This window comes from Oncorhynchus masou, chromosome 6 (assembly GCF_036934945.1).
Source record: "Oncorhynchus masou masou isolate Uvic2021 chromosome 6, UVic_Omas_1.1, whole genome shotgun sequence".
Classification (NCBI taxonomy): Eukaryota; Metazoa; Chordata; class Actinopteri; order Salmoniformes; family Salmonidae; genus Oncorhynchus; species Oncorhynchus masou.
This window is the reverse complement of record NC_088217.1, coordinates 28,413,047-28,436,742: the sequence shown is the minus strand read 5'-3', so window position 1 is coordinate 28,436,742 and position 23,696 is coordinate 28,413,047. Positions and strand designations below refer to the sequence as shown.

The following is a 23,696-nucleotide window of genomic DNA, read 5'->3' as shown; positions in this document are numbered from 1 at the left end:
CTAAAGAACAATAAATCACCAGGTGTTGATGGAATTACATCAGAATTGTACAAATTATTTTCTGAACAAGTAGCTCCCTTCCTATTGGAAGTCTTTTTTAGAGAGTATTAAAAACAATGTTCTCCCTCCTACAATGAGTCAGAAGTGCTGCTCATTGATAACTGCCGTCCAATTTGTCTTCTTAATAATGACTATAAGATATTAGTCTTACTACTTGCAAAAATAATTAAAGAGGTCCTGGATGCAATCATTGATGAAACACAGTCTGGCTTCATGAGGAACAGACATATTTCTAACAATGTCAGACTAGTATTAGACATACAGTGCCTTGCAAAGGTATTTGGCCCCCTTGAACTTTGCGACCTTTTGCTACATTTCAGGCTTCAAACATAAAGATATAAAACTGTATTTTTTTGTGAAGAATCAACAACAAGTGGGACACAATCATGAAGTGGAACGACATTTATTGGATATTTCAAACTTTTTTAACAAATCAAAAACTGAAAAATTGGGCGTGCAAAAATATTCAGCCCCTTTACTTTCAGTGCAGCAAACTCTCTCCAGAAGTTCAGTGAGGATCTCTGAATGATCCAATGTTGACCTAAATGACTAATGATGATAAATACAATCCACCTGTGTGTAATCAAGTCTCCGTATAAATGCACCTGCACTGTGATAGTCTCAGAGGTCCGTTAAAAGCGCAGAGAGCATCATGAAGAACAAGGAACACACCAGGCAGGTCCGAGATACTGTTGTGAAGAAGTTTAAAGCCGGATTTGGATACAAAACGATTTCCCAAGCTTTAAACATCCCAAGGAGCACTGTGCAAGCGATAATATTGAAATGAGCGAGCGGTTTGAGCGAGCGGTCGCATCTACACTTCGGTCCGCAGGTAGTATAACTTTTCATTACATTTCATTATAGTACAACGGTTTGATTTGTCTAATCTTAGCAATCTCTCCTTAGCTAGCTACATAGCCGTCTTTGTATCAAAGATAATTGCGTAATTATCGTATTTCGTCGTCCTAACGTAGTCTACACTGCTATCTGCCTAGCAGCTAGCTAACGTCCACCGTCTACCAGCACTGTAGAAACTATTACACTCAACTGAACGACTTGATTAGTGTAGTGTTACCTAGCTACATAGTTGTCTTTGCTGTCTTCGTATCCAAGATAATTGTGTAGTTTAGAGTGTGTAGACTTAGAGTGATTATCTTAATTTACCGAGGTTAGCTAGCCAGCTATTTGTCGTCCTTAACGTAGGAGATACTGCTAGCTAGCTAGCCAACAGCTAGCCAACGTCTACCGAATAGAACTTCAACAACCCGGTCTACATTCCGCTTCGCTCCACAGGTAGTATCACATTTTCATTTCACTTCATTACAGCACAACGGTTTGATTTGTTTGATCGTAGCTAGCTAGCTACATAGCCGTCTTTGTATCAAAGACAATTGTGTAGTCTAGAGCGATTTTCTAGGTTAGCTAGCCAGCTATTGTCGTTCTTTTAACGTAACGTAACGTAATCAACACTGCTAGCTAGCCAGCTAGCCCCCGAATAGCAGCACTGTAGAAACTATTCACTCAACGGAACGACTTGATTAGTGTAGTGTCAACAACGCAGCCACTGCCAGCTAGCCTACTCCAGCAGTACTGTATCATTTCAATCATTTTAGTCAATAAGATTCTTGCTACGTAAGCTTAACTTTCTGAACGTTCGAGACGTGTAGTCCACTTGTCATTCCAATCTCCTTTGCATTAGCGTAGCCTCTTCTGTAGCCTGTCAACTATGTGTCTATCTATCCCTGTTCTCTCCTCTCTGCACAGACCATACAAACGCTCCACACCGCGTGGCCGCGGCCACCCTAATCTGGTGGTCCCAGCGCGCACGACCCACGTGGAGTTCCAGGTCTCCGGTAGCCTCTGGAACTGCCGATCTGCGGCCAACAAGGCAGAGTTCATCTCAGCCTATGCCTCCCTCCAGTCCTCGACTTCTTGGCACTGACGGAAACATGGATCACCACAGATAACACTGCTACTCCTACTGCTCTCTCTTCGTCCGCCCACGTGTTCTCGCACACCCCGAGAGCTTCTGGTCAGCGGGGTGGTGGCACCGGGATCCTCATCTCTCCCAAGTGGTCATTCTCTCTTTCTCCCCTTACCCATCTGTCTATCGCCTCCTTTGAATTCCATGCTGTCACAGTTACCAGCCCTTTCAAGCTTAACATCCTTATCATTTATCGCCCTCCAGGTTCCTCGGAGAGTTCATCAATGAGCTTGATGCCTTGATAAGCTCCTTTCCTGAGGACGGCTCACCTCTCACAGTCCTGGGCGACTTTAACCTCCCCACGTCTACCTTTGACTCATTCCTCTCTGCCTCCTTCTTTCCACTCCTCTCCTCTTTTGACCTCACCCTCTCACCTTCCCCCTACTCACAAGGCAGGCAATACGCTCGACCTCATCTTTACTAGATGCTGTTCTTCCACTAACCTCATTGCAACTCCCCTCCAAGTCTCCGACCACTACCTTGTATCCTTTTCCTCTCGCTCTCATCCAACACTTCCCACACTGCCCCTACTCGGATGGTATCGCGCCGTCCCAACCTTCGCTCTCTCTCCCCGCTACTCTCTCCTCTTCCATCCTATCATCTCTTCCCTCTGCTCAAACCTTCTCCAACCTATCTCCTGATTCTGCCTCCTCAACCCTCCTCTCTTCCCTTTCTGCATCCTTTGACTCTCTATGTCCCCTATCCTCCAGGCCGGCTCGGTCCTCCCTCCCGCTCCGTGGCTCGACGACTCATTGCGAGCTCACAGAACAGGGCTCCGGGCAGCCGAGCGGAAATGGAAGAAAACTCGCCTCCCTGCGGACCTGGCATCCTTTCACTCCCTCCTCTCTACATTTTCCTCCTCTGTCTCTGCTGCTAAAGCCACTTTCTACCACTCTAAATTCCAAGCATCTGCCTCTAACCCTAGGAAGCTCTTTGCCACCTTCTCCTCCCTCCTGAATCCTCATCCCCCCCCCTCCTCCCTCTCTGCAGATGACTTCGTCAACCATTTTGAAAAGAAGGTCGACGACATCCGATCCTCGTTTGCTAAGTCAAACGACACCGCTGGTTCTGCTCACACTGCCCTACCCTGTGCTCTGACCTCTTTCTCCCCCTCTCTCCAGATGAAATCTCGCTTCTTGTGACGGCCGGCCGCCCAACAACCTGCCCACTTGACCCTATCCCCTCCTCTCTTCTCCAGACCATTTCCGGAGACCTTCTCCCTTACCTCACCTCGCTCATCAACTCATCCCTGACCGCTGGCTACGTCCCTTCCGTCTTCAAGAGAGCGAGAGTTGCACCCCTTCTGAAAAAACCTACACTCGATCCCTCCGATGTCAACAACTACAGACCAGTATCCCTTCTTTCTTTTCTCTCCAAAACTCTTGAACGTGCCGTCCTTGGCCAGCTCTCCCGCTATCTCTCTCAGAATGACCTTCTTGATCCAAATCAGTCAGGTTTCAAGACTAGTCATTCAACTGAGACTGCTCTTCTCTGTATCACGGAGGCGCTCCGCACTGCTAAAGCTAACTCTCTCTCCTCTGCTCTCATCCTTCTAGACCTATCGGCTGCCTTCGATACTGTGAACCATCAGATCCTCCTCTCCACCCTCTCCGAGTTGGGCATCTCCGGCGCGGCCCACGCTTGTATTGCGTCCTACCTGACAGGTCGCTCCTACCAGGTGGCGTGGCGAGAATCTGTCTCCTCACCACGCGCTCTCACCACTGGTGTCCCCCAGGGCTCTGTTCTCGGCCCTCTCCTATTCTCGCTATACACCAAGTCACTTGGCTCTGTCATAACCTCACATGGTCTCTCCTATCATTGCTATGCAGACGACACACAATTAATCTTCTCCTTTCCCCCTTCTGATGACCAGGTGGCGAATCGCATCTCTGCATGTCTGGCAGACATATCAGTGTGGATGACGGATCACCACCTCAAGCTGAACCTCGGCAAGACGGAGCTGCTCTTCCTCCCGGGGAAGGACTGCCCGTTCCATGATCTCGCCATCACGGTTGACAACTCCATTGTGTCCTCCTCCCAAAGCGCTAAGAACCTTGGCGTGATCCTGGACAACACCCTGTCGTTCTCAACTAACATCAAGGCGGTGGCCCGTTCCTGTAGGTTCATGCTCTACAACATCCGCAGAGTATGACCCTGCCTCACACAGGAAGCGGCGCAGGTCCTAATCCAGGCACTTGTCATCTCCCGTCTGGATTACTGAAACTCGCTGTTGGCTGGGCTCCCTGCCTGTGCCATTAAACCCCTACAACTCATCCAGAACGCCGCAGCCCGTCTGGTGTTCAACCTTCCCAAGTTCTCTCACGTCACCCCGCTCCTCCGCTCTCTCCACTGGCTTCCAGTTGAAGCTCGCATCCGCTACAAGACCATGGTGCTTGCCTACGGAGCTGTGAGGGGAACGGCACCGCAGTACCTCCAGGCTCTGATCAGGCCCTACACCCAAACAAGGGCACTGCGTTCATCCACCTCTGGCCTGCTCGCCTCCCTACCACTGAGGAAGTACAGTTCCCGCTCAGCCCAGTCAAAACTGTTCGCTGCTCTGGCCCCCCAATGGTGGAACAAACTCCCTCACGACGCCAGGACAGCGGAGTCAATCACCACCTTCCGGAGACACCTGAAACCCCACCTCTTTAAGGAATACCCAGGATAGGATAAAGTAATCCTTCTCACCCCCCCCCCTTAAATGATTTAGATGCACTATTGTAAAGTGGCTGTTCCACTGGATGTCATAAGGTGAATTCACCAATTTGTAAGTCGCTCTGGATAAGAGCGTCTGCCAAATGACTTAAATGTAAATGTAAAATGGAAGGTGTATCAGACCACTGCAAATCTACCAAGACCTGGCCGTCCCTCTAAACTTTCAGCTCATACAAGGAGAAGACTGATCAGAGATGCAGCCAAGAGGCCCATGATCACTCTGGATGAACTGCAGAGATCTACAGCTGAGGTGGGAGACTCTGTCCATAGGACAACAGTCAGTCGTATATTGCACAAATCTGGCCTTTATGGAAGAGTGGCAAGAAGAAAGCCATTTCTTAAAGATATCCATAAAAGGTGTCGTTTAAAGTTTGCCACAAGCCACCTGGGAGACACACCAAACATGTGGAAGAAGGTGCTCTGGTCAGATGAAACCAAAATTGAACTTTTTGGCAACAATGCAAAACGTTATGTTTGGCGTAAAAGCAACACAGCGCATCACCCTGAACACACCATACCCACTGTCAAACATGGTGGTGGCAGCATCATGGTTTGGGCCTGCTTTTCTTCAGCAGGGACAGGGAAGAGGGTTAAAATTGATGGGAAGATGGATGGAGCCAAATACAGGACCATTCTGGAAGAAAACCTGATGGAGTCTGCAAAAGACCTGAGACTGGGACGGAGATTTGTCTTCCAACAAGACAATGATCCAAAACATAAAGCAAAATCTACAATGGAATGGTTCAAAAATAAACATATCCAGGTGTTAGAATGGCCAAGTCAAAGTCCAGACCTGAATCCAATCGAGAATCTGTGGAAAGAACTGAAAACTGCTGTTCACAAATGCTCTCCATCCAACCTCACTGAGCTCGAGCTGTTTTGCAAGGAGGAATGGGAAAAAATGTCAGTCTCTCGATGTGCAAAACTGATAGAGACATACCCCAAGCGACTTACAGCTGTAATCGCAGCAAAAGGTGGCGCTACAAAGTATTAACTTAAGGGGGCTGAATAATTTTGCACGCCCAATTTTTCAGTTTTTGATTTGTTAAAAAAAGTTTGAAATGTCCAATAAATGTCGTTCCAATTCATGATTGTGTCCCACTTGTTGTTGATTCTTCACAAAAAAATACAGTTTTATATCTTTATGTTTGAAGCCTGAAATGTGGCAAAAGGTCACAAAGTTCAAGGGGGCCGAATACTTTCGCAAGGCACTGTACTTGACTACTCAGACCTAATAACTGAGGATAGCTTCATATTATTTTTAGATTTTTATAAAGCATTTGACACAGTAGAGCATGAGTTTCTCTTCCACTCCCTTGAGAGACTTGGCTTTGGGGATTTTTTCTGTAAGGCTATTAAGACTCTCTATGCAAATGGTAAAAGCTCTATCAAATTGAAATATGGCACCTCACCTAGATTTGAGTTAAAGAGAGGAATTTGGCAAGGTTGTCCTATCTCTCCGTACCTGTTTTTATTAAATCACCCAAATTCTTGCAAATTCTTTAAATAATAGTCCTGTACAAGGTATTTCCATAGCTGGTAAAGAAATTATTATAAGCCAGCTGGCTGATGATACTACACTTTTTCTGAAAGACGCTAACCAAATTCCCATATCGATCAATGTGATACAATCCTTTTCCAAAGCGTCTGGTATATATCATAACATTAATAAATGTGAACTCATAGCTGTCAAAGATTGTGTGACACCTTCATATTATGGTATTCCAGTAAAGTAAGAACTTACATATTTAGGCATAACCATTACAAAGGATCAGAAGTCTAGAGGCTTACTAAATTTTAACCCTCTTATTAAAAAACCCCAGAAAAAGCTAAATCAATGGCTACAGAGGGACTTATGTTTAAAAGGTAGAGTACTAATAACCAAGGCTGAAGGTATCTCTAGACTAACATATGGCACTCCATCTTTATATCTTGACAGTAAAATAAGCAAGGAGATAGACCAGATGCTTTTCAACTTTATGTGGAGAAATCATACCTATTACCTTAGGAAAACTGTTGTAATGAACACTTATGAGAATGGTGGGCTGAATCTTCTGGACTTTACTACTTTAAAAAATACTTTTAAAATCAATTGGATAAAACAATTCCTAAGACCCACTTCTATCTGGAATTTTATTCCTCATCACATCTTCTCTACTTTTGGTGGCCTTAACTTCATGTTGTTTTGCAATTATAATATTGACAAAGTTCCAGTGAAACTTTCTGCTTTTCATCGGCAGGTATTCTTGTCATGGTCCTTAATTTATAAACACAATTTTTATCCACACAGATATTATATATGGAATAATGGGGATATATTGTATAAAAGTACTTTTTTGTTTTTAGAATATTGGTTCCGAAATAATATTATATTGGTGAGCCAACTGGTAAATGCAGAGGGTATTTTACTCAGTTATAAAGAATTCTTATCACTTTACAAGGTCCCTGTAACACCTAAAGATTTTGCAATTGTTTTAGATGCCATTCCCTCAGGTGTTGCTTTATTATTCATTCGTGTGGAGACCTGATCCTCAGAGCCTACCTTCCGTTGACCCTGTTGACTCATCAGTAGGAAAGATTTGTTTCTCTTTTGGCCCATTCAACAACAGAGCGATACAAACCTTGTTTCAGCAGGATGTTGTATGCAAACCGTATGTCATGCCTTATTGGAATGGATTTATTGATATTATCTGTTGGAAAAAAGTGTGGATGTTGCCACACACATACCTACCTGTTAACAAAATTAAGGAAGTTTCCTTTAAAATTATTCATAAATATTATCCTGCCAACCACTATATGAAGAAGTTTAAGGAAAACATCAACTCAAATTGCTCCTTTTGTAATGACCACCCAGAAACAGTGTTGCATCTTTTTTGGCATTGTGTGCATGTAAGAAAACTGTGGCAAGACATCAGTAGGTTTATAATTGAACACATTTATGAAGATTTTACACTATTGTGGAGAGATGTACTGTTTGTATTCTTTACATACAATAGAAATAAGATGAAACATTTTTATGTAATTAATTTCATTATTCTTTTGGCCAAATTTCATATACACAAATGTAAATTTACAAATAGAAAACCACATTTTCTTACCCTACAAAAATAAATTGAACTGTATTTTAAGACGGTTAAATGCTCTTCTAACAAAAAAAGCTGTTAGAATTGTAAGTATATGCATGTCCGTTAAGGTCCTTGTGTAATTGTAATGTGATATTGTACCCCCTAGCTCGATTGTCCATTGTTTGTAATCTATGTATGCTCGTGTTCCCTCAGGTGCTTTATGTATTGATTTGTTGTTCAAAATAACAAATATTATTTAAAAAATATTATTTATTAAATGTAGAGGGCAATAGCACTGCGTTGACATGATTGGTTGACAGTAGGTGAGGGCAGGACGTCCTGTATAAACTTAAATTCACTTCCTTGACGACTTCATTCACAACAGCTCTGTGGTGCTCGGCGAAGTGTCAGAAGTATGAATGCCCTGACTTCTGCATAGGCAGTGTCACCCTAAATGCAGCAAACCCAATGCAGACGACAGATTGACCATGCAGTGCTTTTGAACACAAACTCACTTCCTTGACAACTTCCTTCGCAATAGCTCTGCTCCACTAAGCGCAAGAATTCTGAAAGCCCTGATGTTTTTGGTGGCTGTATCACGGTAAATTATGTACGGCAACTTCAGACGTCGGATTGGTCATGCAGAGCCCTACAACATTTAGGAGCTGCACAGCGATGCAGTACAGAGCACAATTTGGCCTCTGCATGCCACTGGAAGTTTCGCAATTGCGTCACACCCTCCAAATGGAGTCTCCGGACACATTTACAGATCAAGCATACATTTGCTATTAATCCTCCTGTAGGGCCCATTGCGACCAGCACTAGCAGGTCAATGTACGACTAAAATGAACGAGTCACTCAGAAAAATGAATCATGACCCTCGAGTCAGTAAAAAGAGTTGTTCAAAAGAAACGAATCGTTTGCGAATTGTACTTCACTACACACAGCACTCTGAGATTGATTGCCCACAAGAGCGCACTCACCGCATCCAAGTTAGGAAACGCAAGCCTACCCACTCGAACCAATTTCGGCTACTGGACGCTTACTGGTGATATTGCTGCTTCCACTATACTTTATCAGGCGTGAATTAAAGTCTAGCCTAACCTTACACCTGGGTAGTATTTTTTGGGGAGACACAGTAACCTTTTGATGGAGTTTATGGAAGATGCAATCGTTTGTTCTCCTCGCTTCTCTATGTGGATGCGTCCTCTGCTCAGGTACATATCTACTGTTTCCCGTTTGTACAGTTCAGTGTAGGTTTATTTATATTATGTATAATATTTTCAATCCCCAGTATTGATTATTTTCTCAATTATTGCCTCGGTGCCCTAAAATCTCTCAAATTAAGAATATAGCCTTTAGGCGTGGGAAGGCTTCTCACAAATGTATTTTATTTTACTTTCTAAACTAAAATGTAGACTAAATATGTATGCAATCGTTTTAAATTTAAGCTAACCATGCACAATTACGAACATTGACAGAAGTGAATGCTTTATTTAACTTGTTTTACCTTTGAAGTCTGAGGCAACCTGTCATAAACACAAAATCGTGAAACCAGTCTCTGTCATTTAGACAGACGCATGAATCATTTCTGCTCCAACAGCATGAGCCTATAGTTAGACCAGTTAATCTCTTTGTTTGAAATATGGATAATGCAATAATAATACTGAATATGTGGCCACTTTGGATTATTATTTATGGTAGATGACCTTACAGACAGACAGACAGACAGACAGATCAATGTGTACCATGCATATAGGATGCAACCACACAGAAAAACAGTAATACGATTTCAAAATAGTGGAGCTGTATAGAGATATGTGTTTTACAACGTGCTGCTATAATGTTGTTCATGAGTTGCAAGCAATACCCATCAGATCATGCTGGCATAACAGATTGCATTACCCTCTACTCTTAAACCTTTGGATGCCGTCTACCATAGCGCCAGATAGTCAGAGGATGAACAACAGATCAACTCCAAACATCTATGTTAATCAGAGCTGGATGACTACTGATTGCCAAGGATTCGTAATACTAATGATTATCTGTATCTTGGCAGTGATTGGATAGCTTTCAAACTTGAAGGTGCATGTGATGATCGCTCCCTTTTTTGCTGAGACAGTGGTCATAATAATATGGTGTTAAAACGATAAACAGTGTAAAAGCAATAGCTGTAGCATTTTTAGAGGGTTTAAACCCATGCTAATTGAAAAGGGTACTAGCAAATGGTCATGTCTTCGTATTAGAGAAGGAATAGAGGCATCAACAGAAGGAAATGGCTCCCTCTTGTGGATATTCTGCACTGCATTTATCTCCATGGACGTTGCTTGGAAACACGTTAATGCGCTTCCATGTTGTATTGCACCATAACTAGATGTTTCCTTCCATGTATTTTACGCATGCGTGTGTGTCAGGCTGGCCTTTTCAGATGCAGTGTTACCACTGTGAAGAGACTCTGTTGGACAATGACTGTTCAGCTCCAAAGTTCATTGTCAACTGCACAGCAAACATCCAGAATGCCTGTCAGAAGGAGGTGATTGTGGGTGAAAATGGTGAGCCTGGTGGACTTTTTTTGCTGCCAAGTCTGAATCCATTCTAGCAGGGTTAATAGTAATATAAAAACAAATATCTTTGTTGTTTTACAATAACAAACAAAATTGCACCCTTTGACTTGTGTAATGTTTGGCTTTGATTTTGATGTTTCAGTGTTCTCTCTCTCCAGGTGTGTCCTACAGGAAGACCTGTGCCTCTTTCTCCACCTGTCTGATCGTATCAGCAGGGTATCAGTCCTTCTGCGTCCCGGGTCGGGTGGGCTCTGTCTGCATCAGCTGCTGTAACACCCCCCTCTGCAACGGACCCCGCCCACCCAGGATTTCCCTGGCCCCCACCCATCCTCCCACTAGACCCACTACTCTCCTCATCATCACTGTTGCCATGGGAACACTTCCCTGATGTGGACACTAGTATTGGCTGGATTGGATAGAAGGTTCTCAGATGTGGAGATGCCTTGCGTTGGAGCCAATAGACACTGCCCTGAGAGATGACTGGAAAAACTAGGTCTACTGTAGACAGAGATTCTACAATCTACCAAGAGGGCTGACTGACACATATGGCTCCATTGACCAAAAAGAATGACAAACAGAAGTGAAATTGGTCTACAAAGATAACATATATAATTGTTTTAAGATGCTCAAACCATGGATCATTAAGCAATTTGATTTTGAATTGTAGAACCATTATGTATCAAAAAATATATTTAAAAAAGAAAATATTGAATTTGGCCTTTACTACTATAGCCCATAGAAACACATTGAATAACACATTCATACATGGCAAAAAAAGACAGTCTAAAAATAAATCATAAGGAATATGGTTTAAGTGTCTGTCCTCATATCTAGGAGATAAGAAAGCTTAGGAAATGATATATTTTTTTACATATTTAACCGCTTTTTTGTTGCCACAAAACTACCTCCATTCATTTGTATGGGTTACACCTTGAGACAAGTCCCATGACACTTGTATGGGTTACCTTGAGACAAGTCCCATGACATTTGTAGGGGTTACCTTGAGACAAGTCCCATGACATTTGTAGGGGTTACCTTGAGACAAGTCCCATGACATTTGTATGGGTTACACCTTGAGACAAGTCCCATGACATTTGTAGGGGTTACCTTGAAACAAGTCCCATGACATTTGTATGGGTTACCTTGAGACAAGTCCCATGACATTTGTATGGGTTACCTTGAGACAAGTCCCATGACATTTGTATGGGTTACCTTGAGACAAGTCTCATGACATTTGTATGGGTTACCTTGAGACAAGTCCCATGACATTTGTATGGGTTACCTTGAGACAAGTCCCATGACATTTGTATGGGTTACCTTGAGACAAGTCCCATGACATTTGTATGGGTTACCTTGAGACAAGTCTCATGACATTTGTATGGGTTACCTTGAGACAAGTCCCATGACATTTGTATGGGTTACCTTGAGACAAGTCTCATGACATTTGTATGGGTTACCTTGAGACAAGTCCCATGACATTTGTATGGGTTACCTTGAGACAAGTCTCATGACATTTGTATGGGTTACCTTGAGACAAGTCTCATGACATTTGTATGGGTTACCTTGAGGCAAGTCCCATGACATCTGTATGGGTTACCTTGAGACAAGTCCCAAGACACTTGTGGGGGTTGAAGAGCAAATTAGCATATTAGTTTGTTGTCCAAACAGTTTGGACGGTAAAGACAGAAGTTGCCACATCGGTGGTACTGACTTCAGGCGAGTCCCACAGGACTCTTTCCATCGTGGTCAAAATAGTTACCCCAAGGCCAAACTGTTAGGATGCTACAGAGGTTTTTGTGAGAATACCGACTTTTGGGATGTCCTGTAGCCACTTTCCACCGCAGATTTGGAAGGCTGACAAAGGCTGATGTGGAAGGCTGTGGAAGGCTGACAAAGGCTGATGTGGAAGGCTGACAAAGGCTGATGTGGAAGGCTGTGGAAGGCTGACAAAGGCTGATGTGGAAGGCTGACAAAGGCTGATGTGGAAGGCTGACAAAGGCTGATGTGGAAGGCTGACAAAGGCTGATGTGGAAGGCTGTGGAAGGCTGATGTGGAAGGCTGACAAAGGCTGATGTGGAATGCTGACAAAGGCAGCATGATCTGATGGGTATTGCTTGCAACTGGATGTCAGAAGGTGAATTCACCAATTTGTAAGTCGCTCTGGATAAGAGCGTCTGCTAAATGACTTAAATGTAAATGTAAATGTGGTGGATTGAGATGAAGCCCATGCAAAAAATAATAATCTTAAACTGACAGATTTTGATGGGGATGTTTTTATCATGTTAATTAGATTGATGCACAGGTGTGTCAATAGACTAAGGATTTAAAAAACCTTGGGAAGTGTGTGATACTTTGCAACCCATTAAAAAAAATCAATGAACATAAATTACAAGTCCCATTGATTTAAACCTTATTTTAACACGTTTTTATTCTTACATTAATTTTGCAGATTTAAAACAGCAATTCCTGGAAAAGCAAAAGTTTTCACAGTATAAGAGAGCAGTTATTTAATTTTTGAAACCGTAAAATCCTCAGATGAGAAGTAATAGTTTGGTAAACCTGTATTGTTATTGGCACTTTAAGAAAATAAAGCCTAGCAGGGAGGATCTTTGACTGTTCAATGTCATTCAACCAATGTTGAAAGCCTAAGGAATATGACACATATCAGAATGGAAACCGTTAATTTCCCTGCATCTTGATTCCCCTCAACATCAAGGAAGAAACAGTCGTAAAAGCTCATCCTTTAGCCAAGGACGAAGAGTTAATGGGTAGAAGAGGACTAGTTCTGACTGGTAATTGGATGCTATGCCATGTGCTTCAGTGACTGAATTGACTGGAATAGTTTGAATTTGGCAGAAATGCCATACCTTCTCAATTAATCCCATAACCCCTGTCACAAGAGATTACTTCTCAATTAATCCCATAACCCCTGTCACAAGAGATTACTTCTCAATTAATCCCATAACCCCTGTCACAAGAGATTACTTCTCAATTAATCCCATAACCCCTGTCACAAGAGATTACTTCTCAATTCAACTGTAAGTGCACCTTGTAAATCAATTTTGTTACTCCTGGACATTCCTTTATGATGAGTGGGATTTATTTATTTCATTTCACCTCAATACATAAAATAAAATCCATAGCACATGAAACACAGGTTCTCTACTGTTCACCCGTTTCAAGCACTGAATCTTTTTTTTGTAAGGAAAAGAAAACGAGCTTGACAAAAGAAATATCTGGAAAAATATATTACACTTCTCAACACAAGTCAATCAATATATATCACTTTCTAGACACCATAGCGGACAACACCATTAGTAATTACCATACAACTCCTATAGCAATCATTTTTTATGTTGATTGAGGTGCTTTGGGCCAGGTCTGGATATTTAACATGAGTAAAATCCTCGAATGCAATCGTTTGCATCTTATAAAAAAAACTGAGAACATCCCCTAAATGACAACCTACAAAATAAAAATACTGATATAAGAGCATCCTCACTTTGAGAAAGGCAATGTCTTAAATGAAACCAGTAAATTACTCTGATCAGTTAACAGACATAAAATAAACGTCCTAGAAAGGGATTGTACTGTAATAGAAGTAGTAATATTTGTTATACCGGTATGCTAATAACAATGATAAACCATGTAAATGACCACCCTACGAACTCATGTTCTTCATTCATCACAACGCTGAAATCCTGCGATGTCATCGTTATGAGACGAATATGGTGTGGGGGGTTATTTAAGTGGCAGAATTCCCAACTGAACAGATAATATTCACAGAATTATCATCCTCTTTGCAGTAAATGTATCCATTTCCATTATATTAACAGCTGCTGAAGAGGTCCCACAAATGCAAACTATTATTGTACTTATCAGTAGGTATATAAAAAGTGGTCTTTAATCATTTGAGGCATTGTTCACATGGAATTTTTTTTTTTTATATATAATCGTCTCCTCAACACAATGTGAAAATAACTATCAAAATAAGTGTGTTAATTACTTCAAAGCAACTACACGGTCCCTTCAAAATGGGACTTCTAGATCTTTACATCAAAGCTCAAAGACATCAAACCTTATGCCAAAGTCAAATTCCAAATGCAACCAATCGGTTCCTAAAAATTAAGACATTATACCAAAGAACAAAATCAAATCATGGTCTAAATAATTCATAATGATCAAGCAGTTAAGGCGAATGCACCAGACGCACTCCTGATGCAATTCCAGGTCACAGATCTTTCCTCCACTTAATTTACTTCTTCTTCTTGTTGTCCTGCTAAATAAATAACATATTTTCAATACATTAAACAGACAAATTCTCACCTAACTAACCTCAAACCATTATTAACCTGGCAGTGCAAGTACAAGATTACTATAAGGTACACTATGCTGGTTAATCATACATAGTATTTAAGATGCTTTCTGGTCCTATGTGCATGTTATTAGATTGTTCAAAACATAGCAATGTGTATAAGAGTTAGTGGAAGTATAGTATAGTTGGTATACTATATAAAAATGCACTGTGTTAGAGCACCCTTGCCAGTATTGTACCTTCTCATTCATGGCCAGAATAACCATTAGCTTCCTGAAGATAGTCACAAAGTCCAAGAAGAGATCTACAGAGTGCCTTCAATAGGGTGAAGAGAGAAAAGAGTTAACAAATATCTTATAAAACACTTGAAAAGCTCATTGTAAAAGAGCCAAGCTATTGACACAGGCTACATAATACCAAGTCCATACCAATTGCATTGTATACCCTACTCTACGTTTTACTGTGTTAGATAAGGAAAGATTGCATGGCCTGACAGACACACCCATGCACATTTGTAAATTCCAGATCACAATGGCAAAAGACTGTTTCAACAACTAGTCCCCCACCCTCTTCACCAGGTCCAGAGAGTGTGTCCCCATTACCATATGTAGTCTTTGTCTCCCATCTCAGCCTTCTCAATGATGAGTTGAGTGTCAAACAGCACAAATCCACACATGATGGCCAGGCCAAGGTATATGTGAGCCTACACACACAAAAACGCTTGATTGGTAAAAATGACAACTAGCACACATTCTGTAAGTCATACTATAACTAAGTCCATGAAGAGTAGTGTTGAACAGCACTGTGTATAGTATTATTATTATTATTATTATTATTCAAAACAATGCAAACATATAGACTATAGTAGGTTGTTTTCCTCTTACCTTGAACAACATGACAGACCCCAGGAACATGTTGAGGAAAGAGACCAGGAGCAGGATGGACAATCCGGATGTCAGAGTACCTGAAAGGCAGACATGGGGTGTTTTAATTTAGTAACATTTATTTTGTACAACAGTACAGTTTCACTAAAACCAGAGTGATTAGTTTCAGTCCCTTAATAAAAAATAAAACTCCAGGACACTGGTAATGACTATACTATTTTCTCCATGTATCTGACCTAGTAGCACGTCAAGGTGTGCAAGTTTACGTTCTATAGTTTCAATTCCTTTACATTACACAATGTGGTTAGCAGCAGACAACACTTTACCCCAGAGGAAGAGGAAGCTCCTACGCTGGGCGTAAAGAGCACTCAGTGTGAAGCACACAAAGATGATGGAGGTCCCCAGGAAGGCTGTAACTATGATGCTGGTCGGAGAAGGAGAGTAGATATGAGAAACATTTAGAAAAAACCTTCAGTCAAAAGGAAACTAGCTACTTACAGATCATTGTCATTTTACCTAGGGTTAATAGAGATTATGTAATCCATGGTTGGGCCCAAACCAACACCTGGAATGAAGACGAAAACAAAACAAAATATCAGCACATGACCACTACAATAGCTAAAAATACATAGGCTGCGTTTAGATTCTCTACCCTTCTTTGGACGTGTGCACTCGTACCCTCCCCCTCAAGGATTTATTAAAAATAATGGACTGGTGTAAGGAATATGGTGGTAACTCCCTCCAGCCATGTTTGCACCAATCCAAAGCTTTTAAAATGCATGAGGGTGAGTGAAAAAGTACACACACACACACACACACACAAACACACACACACACACACAGTGTAGGCCCTTTTCTGACAGCGCTATGAGGCAGATGCCAAGTAACCTTGGTAATCAAATGTCAAGTAACCTTGGTAATCAGATGTCAAGTAACCTTGGTAATCAGATGTCAAGTAACCTTGGTAATCAGATGTCAAGTAACCTTGGTAATCAGATGTCAAGTAACCTTGGTAATCAGATGTCAAGTAACCTTGGTAATCAGATGTCAAGTAACCTTGGTAATCAGATGTCAAGTAACCTTGGTAATCAGATGTCAAGTGACCTTGGTAATCAGATGTCAAGTGACCTTGGTAATCAGATGTCAAGTGACCTTGGTAATCAGATGTCAAGTGACCTTGGTTAACCCAGAACTAAAGTCTTGTGTAATTGCTCAGCTGCTCAATTAAGTTCTGGGTCCATAGGTGTTAAGAGAAGGGATCAAGAGATGCTAAAACAGAGCGGAACTGGAACGAGGAGCTCCACCCCCTCTTTGCAAGTTACGGGGCTGAATGTCCCCTCCCAAAAATGCTAACACCTGCGAAATCGTGATTGTCCAAATAACCAGTGAAGGAAAACCCAAACAACGAAACTACTGCTGCTCGTTATCCTACGCGTCCCATTCCTTCCCGACAGATTCTACGTTACCAGTTATATTTACGTAGATCTGTCCACAAGAGATTACCTGTGAAGAAGGCAAAGCCAGAGAGGATAGCCAGTCTCTTCTTCTCCGTCTGAGGGCAGTGGGGGGTCATCGTCAGCCAGACCATCATGGCCAGGGAGCCCATTATTGTCAACAGCCCACCCTAATGGACATAAAACACACAGCAACAGTTATTATAATGTAATAAGATAAATGGTGATTGTCAATTACCAGTTAATGCGAAACATTACCACACAATCATATGTTATATGGCCCTCTTTTGCGAAATCTACCCCAAACTTGAGTGTTCTTCATAGTTACAACACTAATAGAGTGCTTCAGCTTGGTTGTACTTGTTCCTATGGCTACCATTATCTCCATTTACCTGGAATAGTCTGGTGATGACGTGGACGTAGGCTCCAGCTGCAGCCACAAACATGCACAGGGCCAGGCTGGAGTAGACATTCTTCAGGTGCAGCTGAGTGGAGCGGGAGCTGAGACAGAAGGGAGAGTTGTACTGTATGAGGAACACACAGACACATACGTGTGTGTGTGCGCGCATACACACACACACACAAAGTTGGAAGTTGACATACACCTTAGCCAAATACATTTAAACTCAGTTTCACAATTCCTGACATTTAATCCTAGTAACAATTCCCTGTCTTAGGCCAGTTAGGCTCACCACTTTATTTTAAGAATGTAAAATGTCCAAATTATAGTAGAGAGAATTATTTATTTCAGCTTTTATTTCTTTCATCACATTCCCAGTGGGTCAAAAGTTTACATACACTCAATTAGTATTTGGTAGCATTGCCTTTAAATTGTTTAACTTGGGTCAAATGTTTCAGGTAGCCTTCCACAAGCATCCCACAATAAGTTGGGTGAATTTTGGCCCATTCCTCCTGACAGAGCTGGTGTAACTGAGTCAGGTTTGTAGGCCTCCTTGCACACACACGCTTTTTCAGTTCTGCCCACATATTTTCTACAGGATTGAGGTCAGGGCTTTGTGATGGCCACTCCAATACCTTGACTTTGTTGTCCTTAAGCCATTTTGCCACAACTTTGGAAGTATGCTTGGGGTCACTTTCCATTTGGGAGACCCATTTGCAACCAAGCTTTAACTTCCTGACTGATGTCTTAAGATGTTGCTTCAATATATCCACATAATTTTCCTTTCCTCATGATGCTGTCTATTTTGTGAAGTGCACCAGTCCCTCTTGCAGCAAAGCACCCCCACAACATGATGCTGCCAGCCCCATGCTTCACGGTTGGGATGATGTTCTTCAGCTTGCAAGCCTCCCCCTTTTTCCTCCAAACATAACGATGGTCAATATGGCCAAACAGTTCTATTTCTCCATGGGCAGTTGCAATCCATAGTCTGGCTTTTATTTTTTAATGGCGGTTTTGGAGCAGTGGCTTCTTCCTTGCAGAGCAGCCTTTCAGGTTATGTCGATATTGGACTTGTTTACTGTGGATGTCGATACTTTTGTACCCGTTTCCTCCAGCATCTTCCCAAGGTCCTTTGCTTAAGTTCTGGGACTGATTTGCACTTTTCTCACCAAAGTATGTTCATGTCTAGGTGACAGATCGCGTCTCCTTCCTGAGCGGTACGACGGCTGCGTGGTCCCATGGGGTTTATACTTACGTACTATTGTTTGTACAGATGAATGTGGTACCTACAGGAGTTTGGAAATTGCTCCCAAGGATGAACCAGACTTGTGGAGGTCTACAATGTTTTTTTCTGAAGTCCTGGCTGATTTCTTTTGATTTTCCCATGATGTCAAGCAAAGAGGCACTGAGTTTGAAGGTAGGCCTTGAAATACATCCACAGGTACACCTCCAATTGACTCAAATGATGTCAATTAGCCCATCAGAAGCTTCTAAAGCCATGACATAATTTTATGGAAATTTTCCAAGCTGTTTAATGGCACAGTCAACTTAGTGTATGTAAACTTCTGACCCACTGGAATTGCGATACAGTGAACTTTAAGTGAAATAATCTGTATGTAAACAATTGTTGGAAAAAAATACTTGTGTCATGTACAAAGTAGATGTCCTAACAGACTTTCCAAAACTACAGTTTGTTAACAAGAAATGTGTGGACTGATTGAAAAACGAGTTTTAATGACTCCAACCGAAATATGTAAACTTCTGACTTCAACTGTATATACATGCACATACACATCTCTCTTAATCTTCTCTATGTATCTCATGTCTCAGGCAGAGTTGCAAAGAAAAAGCCATATTCCAGACTGGCCAATAAAAAGAAAAGATTAAGATGGTCGAACAGACACTTGACAGAGGAACTCTGCCTAGAAGGCCAGCATCCCGGAGTCGCCTCTTCACTGTTGACGTTGAGACTGATGTTTTGCGGGTACTATTTAATGAAACTGCCTGTTCAGGAATTGTGAGGTGTCTGTTTCTCAAACTAGACAGTCTAATGTACTTGTCCTCTAGCTCAGTTGTGCACTGGGGACTCCCACTCCTCTTTCTATTCTGGTTAGGGCCAGTTTGCTCTGTTCTGTGAAGGGAGTAGTACACAGCGTTGTATGAGATCTTCAGTTTCTTGGCAATTTCTGGCATGGAATAGCCTTCATTTCTCAGAACAAGAATAGACTGACAAGTTTTAGAAGAAAGTTTTGTTTCTGGCCATTTTGGGTCTAATTGAACCCACAAATGTTGATTCTCCAGATACTCAACTAGTCTAAAGAAGGACAGTTTTATTGCTTCTTTAAATCAGGACAACAGTTTTCAGCTGTGCTAACATAATTGCAAAAGGGTGTTTAATGATCATATAGCCCTTTAAAATTATAAACTTGGATTATCTAACACAACGTGTCATTGGAACACGAGTGAAGGTTTCTGATAATGAGCCTCTGTATGCCTATGTACATATTCCATTAACAAAACTGCCGTTTCCAGCTACAATAGTAATTTACAACATTAACAATGTCTACACTGCATTTCTGATCAATTTGATGTTATTTTAATGTACAAAATGAGCGTTTCTTTCAAAAACAAGGACATTTCTAAGTGAACCCAAATGTTTTAACGGTAGTGCACATCATATGCAACACCCACAAAGCCTAACATCAACAGAGAATTGATCTATCTCTACACCCAACCCACCCAGAATCAGGTATGCTTGAAGCCTGAGTGGAGCAGGAGGTGAGATCAAGGGGAGAGTTTTTATTGTATGAGGAACAGGTTTAGCTCTACAGAAAATGTATTTTAACATAAAATGTCCAACTCATCAGTTAGGACTAATCTAGTCATATTGTAATTTAGTAACACATCAATGCCTGCAACAGTAGCAAAGCCTGTTAGTGACCAGTACAGACTGCTTCTGTTCAATGACTGACTCGTGATGACAACACTAATGATGCCCGTAAGTCTCCTTAATGTTGTCAGATAGTGTGTGGAAATAGTAAACCAAGCAAGTTACTTACATTTGGGAAAATTTAAAAAGGGAATCAAAATGTATTTTCCGATCAAACATGTTCATCTTGTCTGGACTTGGTTGGACCCTGTCCCTGGAGTAAAATTTCCTGAAACAAAACAAATATGTGATGGACATTAGGCATTACTGTTGATTAGTACAGTAATGAATTGAAATAAAAACAGCCTTCTTAATTAAATCAAATTTGAACGAGCTATATGTCCTGGAATGAAAGTGAAAAAAATATATCTGGCTGAATCACCCGAGCCAAAAGTACTTTTTTCACTTCATTCTTTATATTATGGATCACATACTTGGACAGAACAAATAGACAGCTAACGTTAACTGTGTGGGTTTGAAATTGAACGAATGTAGCCTCCTCTTATGCAAAGCAATAATTCGTGTAATGATTAGTCTGACATTACGAAGGTCTGGGATGGGGTTTAGCTTTTTACTGACTTGGTTGTAAGGGATTGTGGTAAGGGGCTTCCTGAGTTCAATTCTTATATAGCACTCAGTCTCACCATGACCATCTCTGGCTACGTTTCAGATTTACTTAGTTATCGGTAAGCAACTGTTGCTAATACACCTTGGCCAAAATCCCCCAGAGTAACAAACTATTACGGGTAATTAGGCCTACAGTAAACAAAGTCAACACTTTTGTCAAACGTAATGAAACCTTGTCGTAATCGCACAAGAGTCGACAATTGACCTCAGGCCACATACGCACTGATTCAAAATGAGTTGCCATGTTAATTTGCTAGTCTGAACGAGGAAACTCGGAATTGTACGACTTGCCAAACGGTTAAACGCGTCACACGTATAACGACAACCAGTAAGCAAGTCGTACATTTCCGAGTTCCGACCTAGTACATGAACGCGGCAAGTGCTTTTAGTGGCGGAAGAGGATAGTGCAACCAGGAAGCTAACTAACTCACTTCAGATTACGTTGTTAATGTATCTAGCTATTTAATGTAATCGTAAACTAAAATAGCTAGCTCTTAGATGCTCCCAAACAGATTGCTAGTTGAAGGGGGCGCTGTCATGAGAGCCAGACATCTAATGCCAGCACGCTATCCTCGACAACTTGGCTAACGAAGGCCCTTACCCAATCATGCGTAACTCAAACAAACTTAGCTTGTTCGCCGTTTCGTGTAAGGTTATCTAAAACTAGCCAACTTCACTCCGATTAATTACAGTTGCCTATTGTAATATAGCTAACCACAACCCTTTACATAAAAAACAGGTAACAGGATCACGTTAGATCATTTTTATGGATAAATAAAATGTGAGTAGAAAGTCAACTATTTAAACGGTAGCTAACTAACATTGGCCGTGTTCGAGAGCATCAAAAACGTAATGTAGCATGGGTGAATTGACTGACTGATCTAGACATTTTAATGGACAGTTATTTAGATCAGTCGGTAGCCGCCTACACTGTTGGCTGCAATGTCGAACAAGCCCACTAACTAGCTAGTTTATGTTAGCATCGACATTGGCTAACAACGTTTTTCATTGTCAGACGTCAAAACGAACATAAGGGCAGGTGTCGTTTACAACTTTCGGGATAGCTGCATTTTATATATAATACAAATTACCTGACGGTGATATTTGGACAACGATCAGCAACAGATAGATTTTTAAATAGCTAACGAAAGGCAAGCTGTTTCCACAGATGAGCCAGATATTTCACTGTTAGTACAAGTGTGAAGCATCCGGTTGGCGTTTCCGCTCACTACCAAATATGGCGATGAGAGGAAGCCCAGTGGGAGAAGATGGAGTGAGATGGATTTTGGCCGGAGTTATGCAAAGGTTCTCATCGATGAAACATTTGATCTCAATACCGTTTACTGTTGCCTAAACTAGAATCTGTTACGAACAGAGTGGACTGAGTTTTATAGATTTAACCTTTGCAAAAGTTTATTTAAAAATTGCGTTGTTTAGATTTCTATCAAATAAATGCGTGCTTGGCTCTGCCCACTATGACTATGAATTTGTTCCCATTTGAAACGAAATGCTGTGGTCTATCTTGAGTAGAATAGTCTTGCAGCTTCTTTACGTACTTTAGCCAGAGCTCCTCCTTTCTTTAATATAATTTCAATTTAAAGGCTTTATTGGCATGGGAAACATATGTCAACATTGCCAAAGCAAGTGAAGTAGATAATAAACAAAAGTGGGGTAAAAAAAAACAATAAAAATTGACATTACTGGGGGGGGGGTTTCACTCACAGAAGACCCAAAATAATAAAGACATTACAAATGTCACATTATGTCTATATACAGTGTAATGATGTGCAAATAGTACAACATGGAAAATAAATAAACATAAATATGGGATGTATTTACAAAGGTGTTTGTTCTTCACTGTTTGCCCTTGTGGCAACAGGTCACAAATCTTGCTGCTGTGATGGCACACTGTGGTATTTCACCCAGTAGATATAAGAGTTTATCAAAGTTGGGTTTGTTTTTGAATTCTTTGTGGATCTGTGTAATCAGAGGGAAATATGTGTCTCTACATTTGGTAGGTAGTGCAGCTCAGTTTCCAACTCATTTTGTGAGCAGTGTGCACAAAGCCTGTCTTCTCTTGAGAGCCAGCTTTCTCAATAGCAAGGCTATGCTCACTGAGTCTATACATAGTCAAAGCTTTCCTTAAGTTTGGGTCAGTCACAGTGGTCAGGTATTCTGCCACTGTGTACTCTCTGTTTAGGGCCAAATAGCATTCTAGTTTGCTCCGTTGATTTGTTAATTCTTTCCAATGTGTCAAGTAATTATCTTTTAGTTTTCTCTTGATTTGGTTCGATCTAATTGTGTGGCTGTCCTGGGGCTCTATGGGGTCTGTTTGTGTTTGTGAACAGAGCCCCAGGACCAGCTTGCTTGCTTAGGGGACTCTTCTCCAGGTTCATCTCTCTGTAGGTGATGGCTTTGTTATGGAAGGTTTGGGAATCTCTTACTTTTAGGTGGTTGTAGAATTTAACGGCTCTTTTCGGGATTTTGATAATTAGCAGGTATCGGCCTAATTCTGCTCTACATGCATTTTTTGGTGTTTAACGTTGTACACAGAGGATTTTTTGCAGAATTCTGCATGCAGCGTCTCAATTTGGTGTTTGTCCCATTTTGTGAACTCTTGGTTGGTGAGCGGATCCCAGACCTCACAACCATGAAGGGCAATGAATTATATAACTGATTCAAGTATTTTTTAGCCAGAT

At 41.4% G+C, this 23,696-nt stretch overlaps 1 protein-coding gene across 2 annotated transcripts; it reads right to left on the bottom strand.

Moving 5' to 3' along the window:
* Window positions 1-13,470: 13,470 nt before the first annotated feature.
* Window positions 13,471-22,215, bottom strand: LOC135541829 (probable Bax inhibitor 1). 2 transcript variants are annotated; one of them, XM_064968239.1, is made up of 10 exons: window positions 22,089-22,215; window positions 20,501-20,599; window positions 17,434-17,542; window positions 17,091-17,211; window positions 16,104-16,152; window positions 15,914-16,011; window positions 15,588-15,667; window positions 15,306-15,406; window positions 14,943-15,018; window positions 13,471-14,667 (listed from the first exon to the last, which is right to left on the bottom strand). In XM_064968239.1, the coding sequence occupies exons 2-10, from the start codon at window positions 20,554-20,556 to the stop codon at window positions 14,644-14,646; spliced, it is 714 nt and encodes a 237-aa protein (XP_064824311.1). In that variant the 5' UTR covers window positions 20,557-20,599; window positions 22,089-22,215; the 3' UTR covers window positions 13,471-14,643. The 2 variants fall into 2 exon arrangements, with proteins under 2 accessions (XP_064824311.1, XP_064824312.1); XM_064968240.1 differs by having other exon boundaries at window positions 13,471-14,664.
* Between the last annotated feature and the right edge of the window lie 1,481 nt (window positions 22,216-23,696).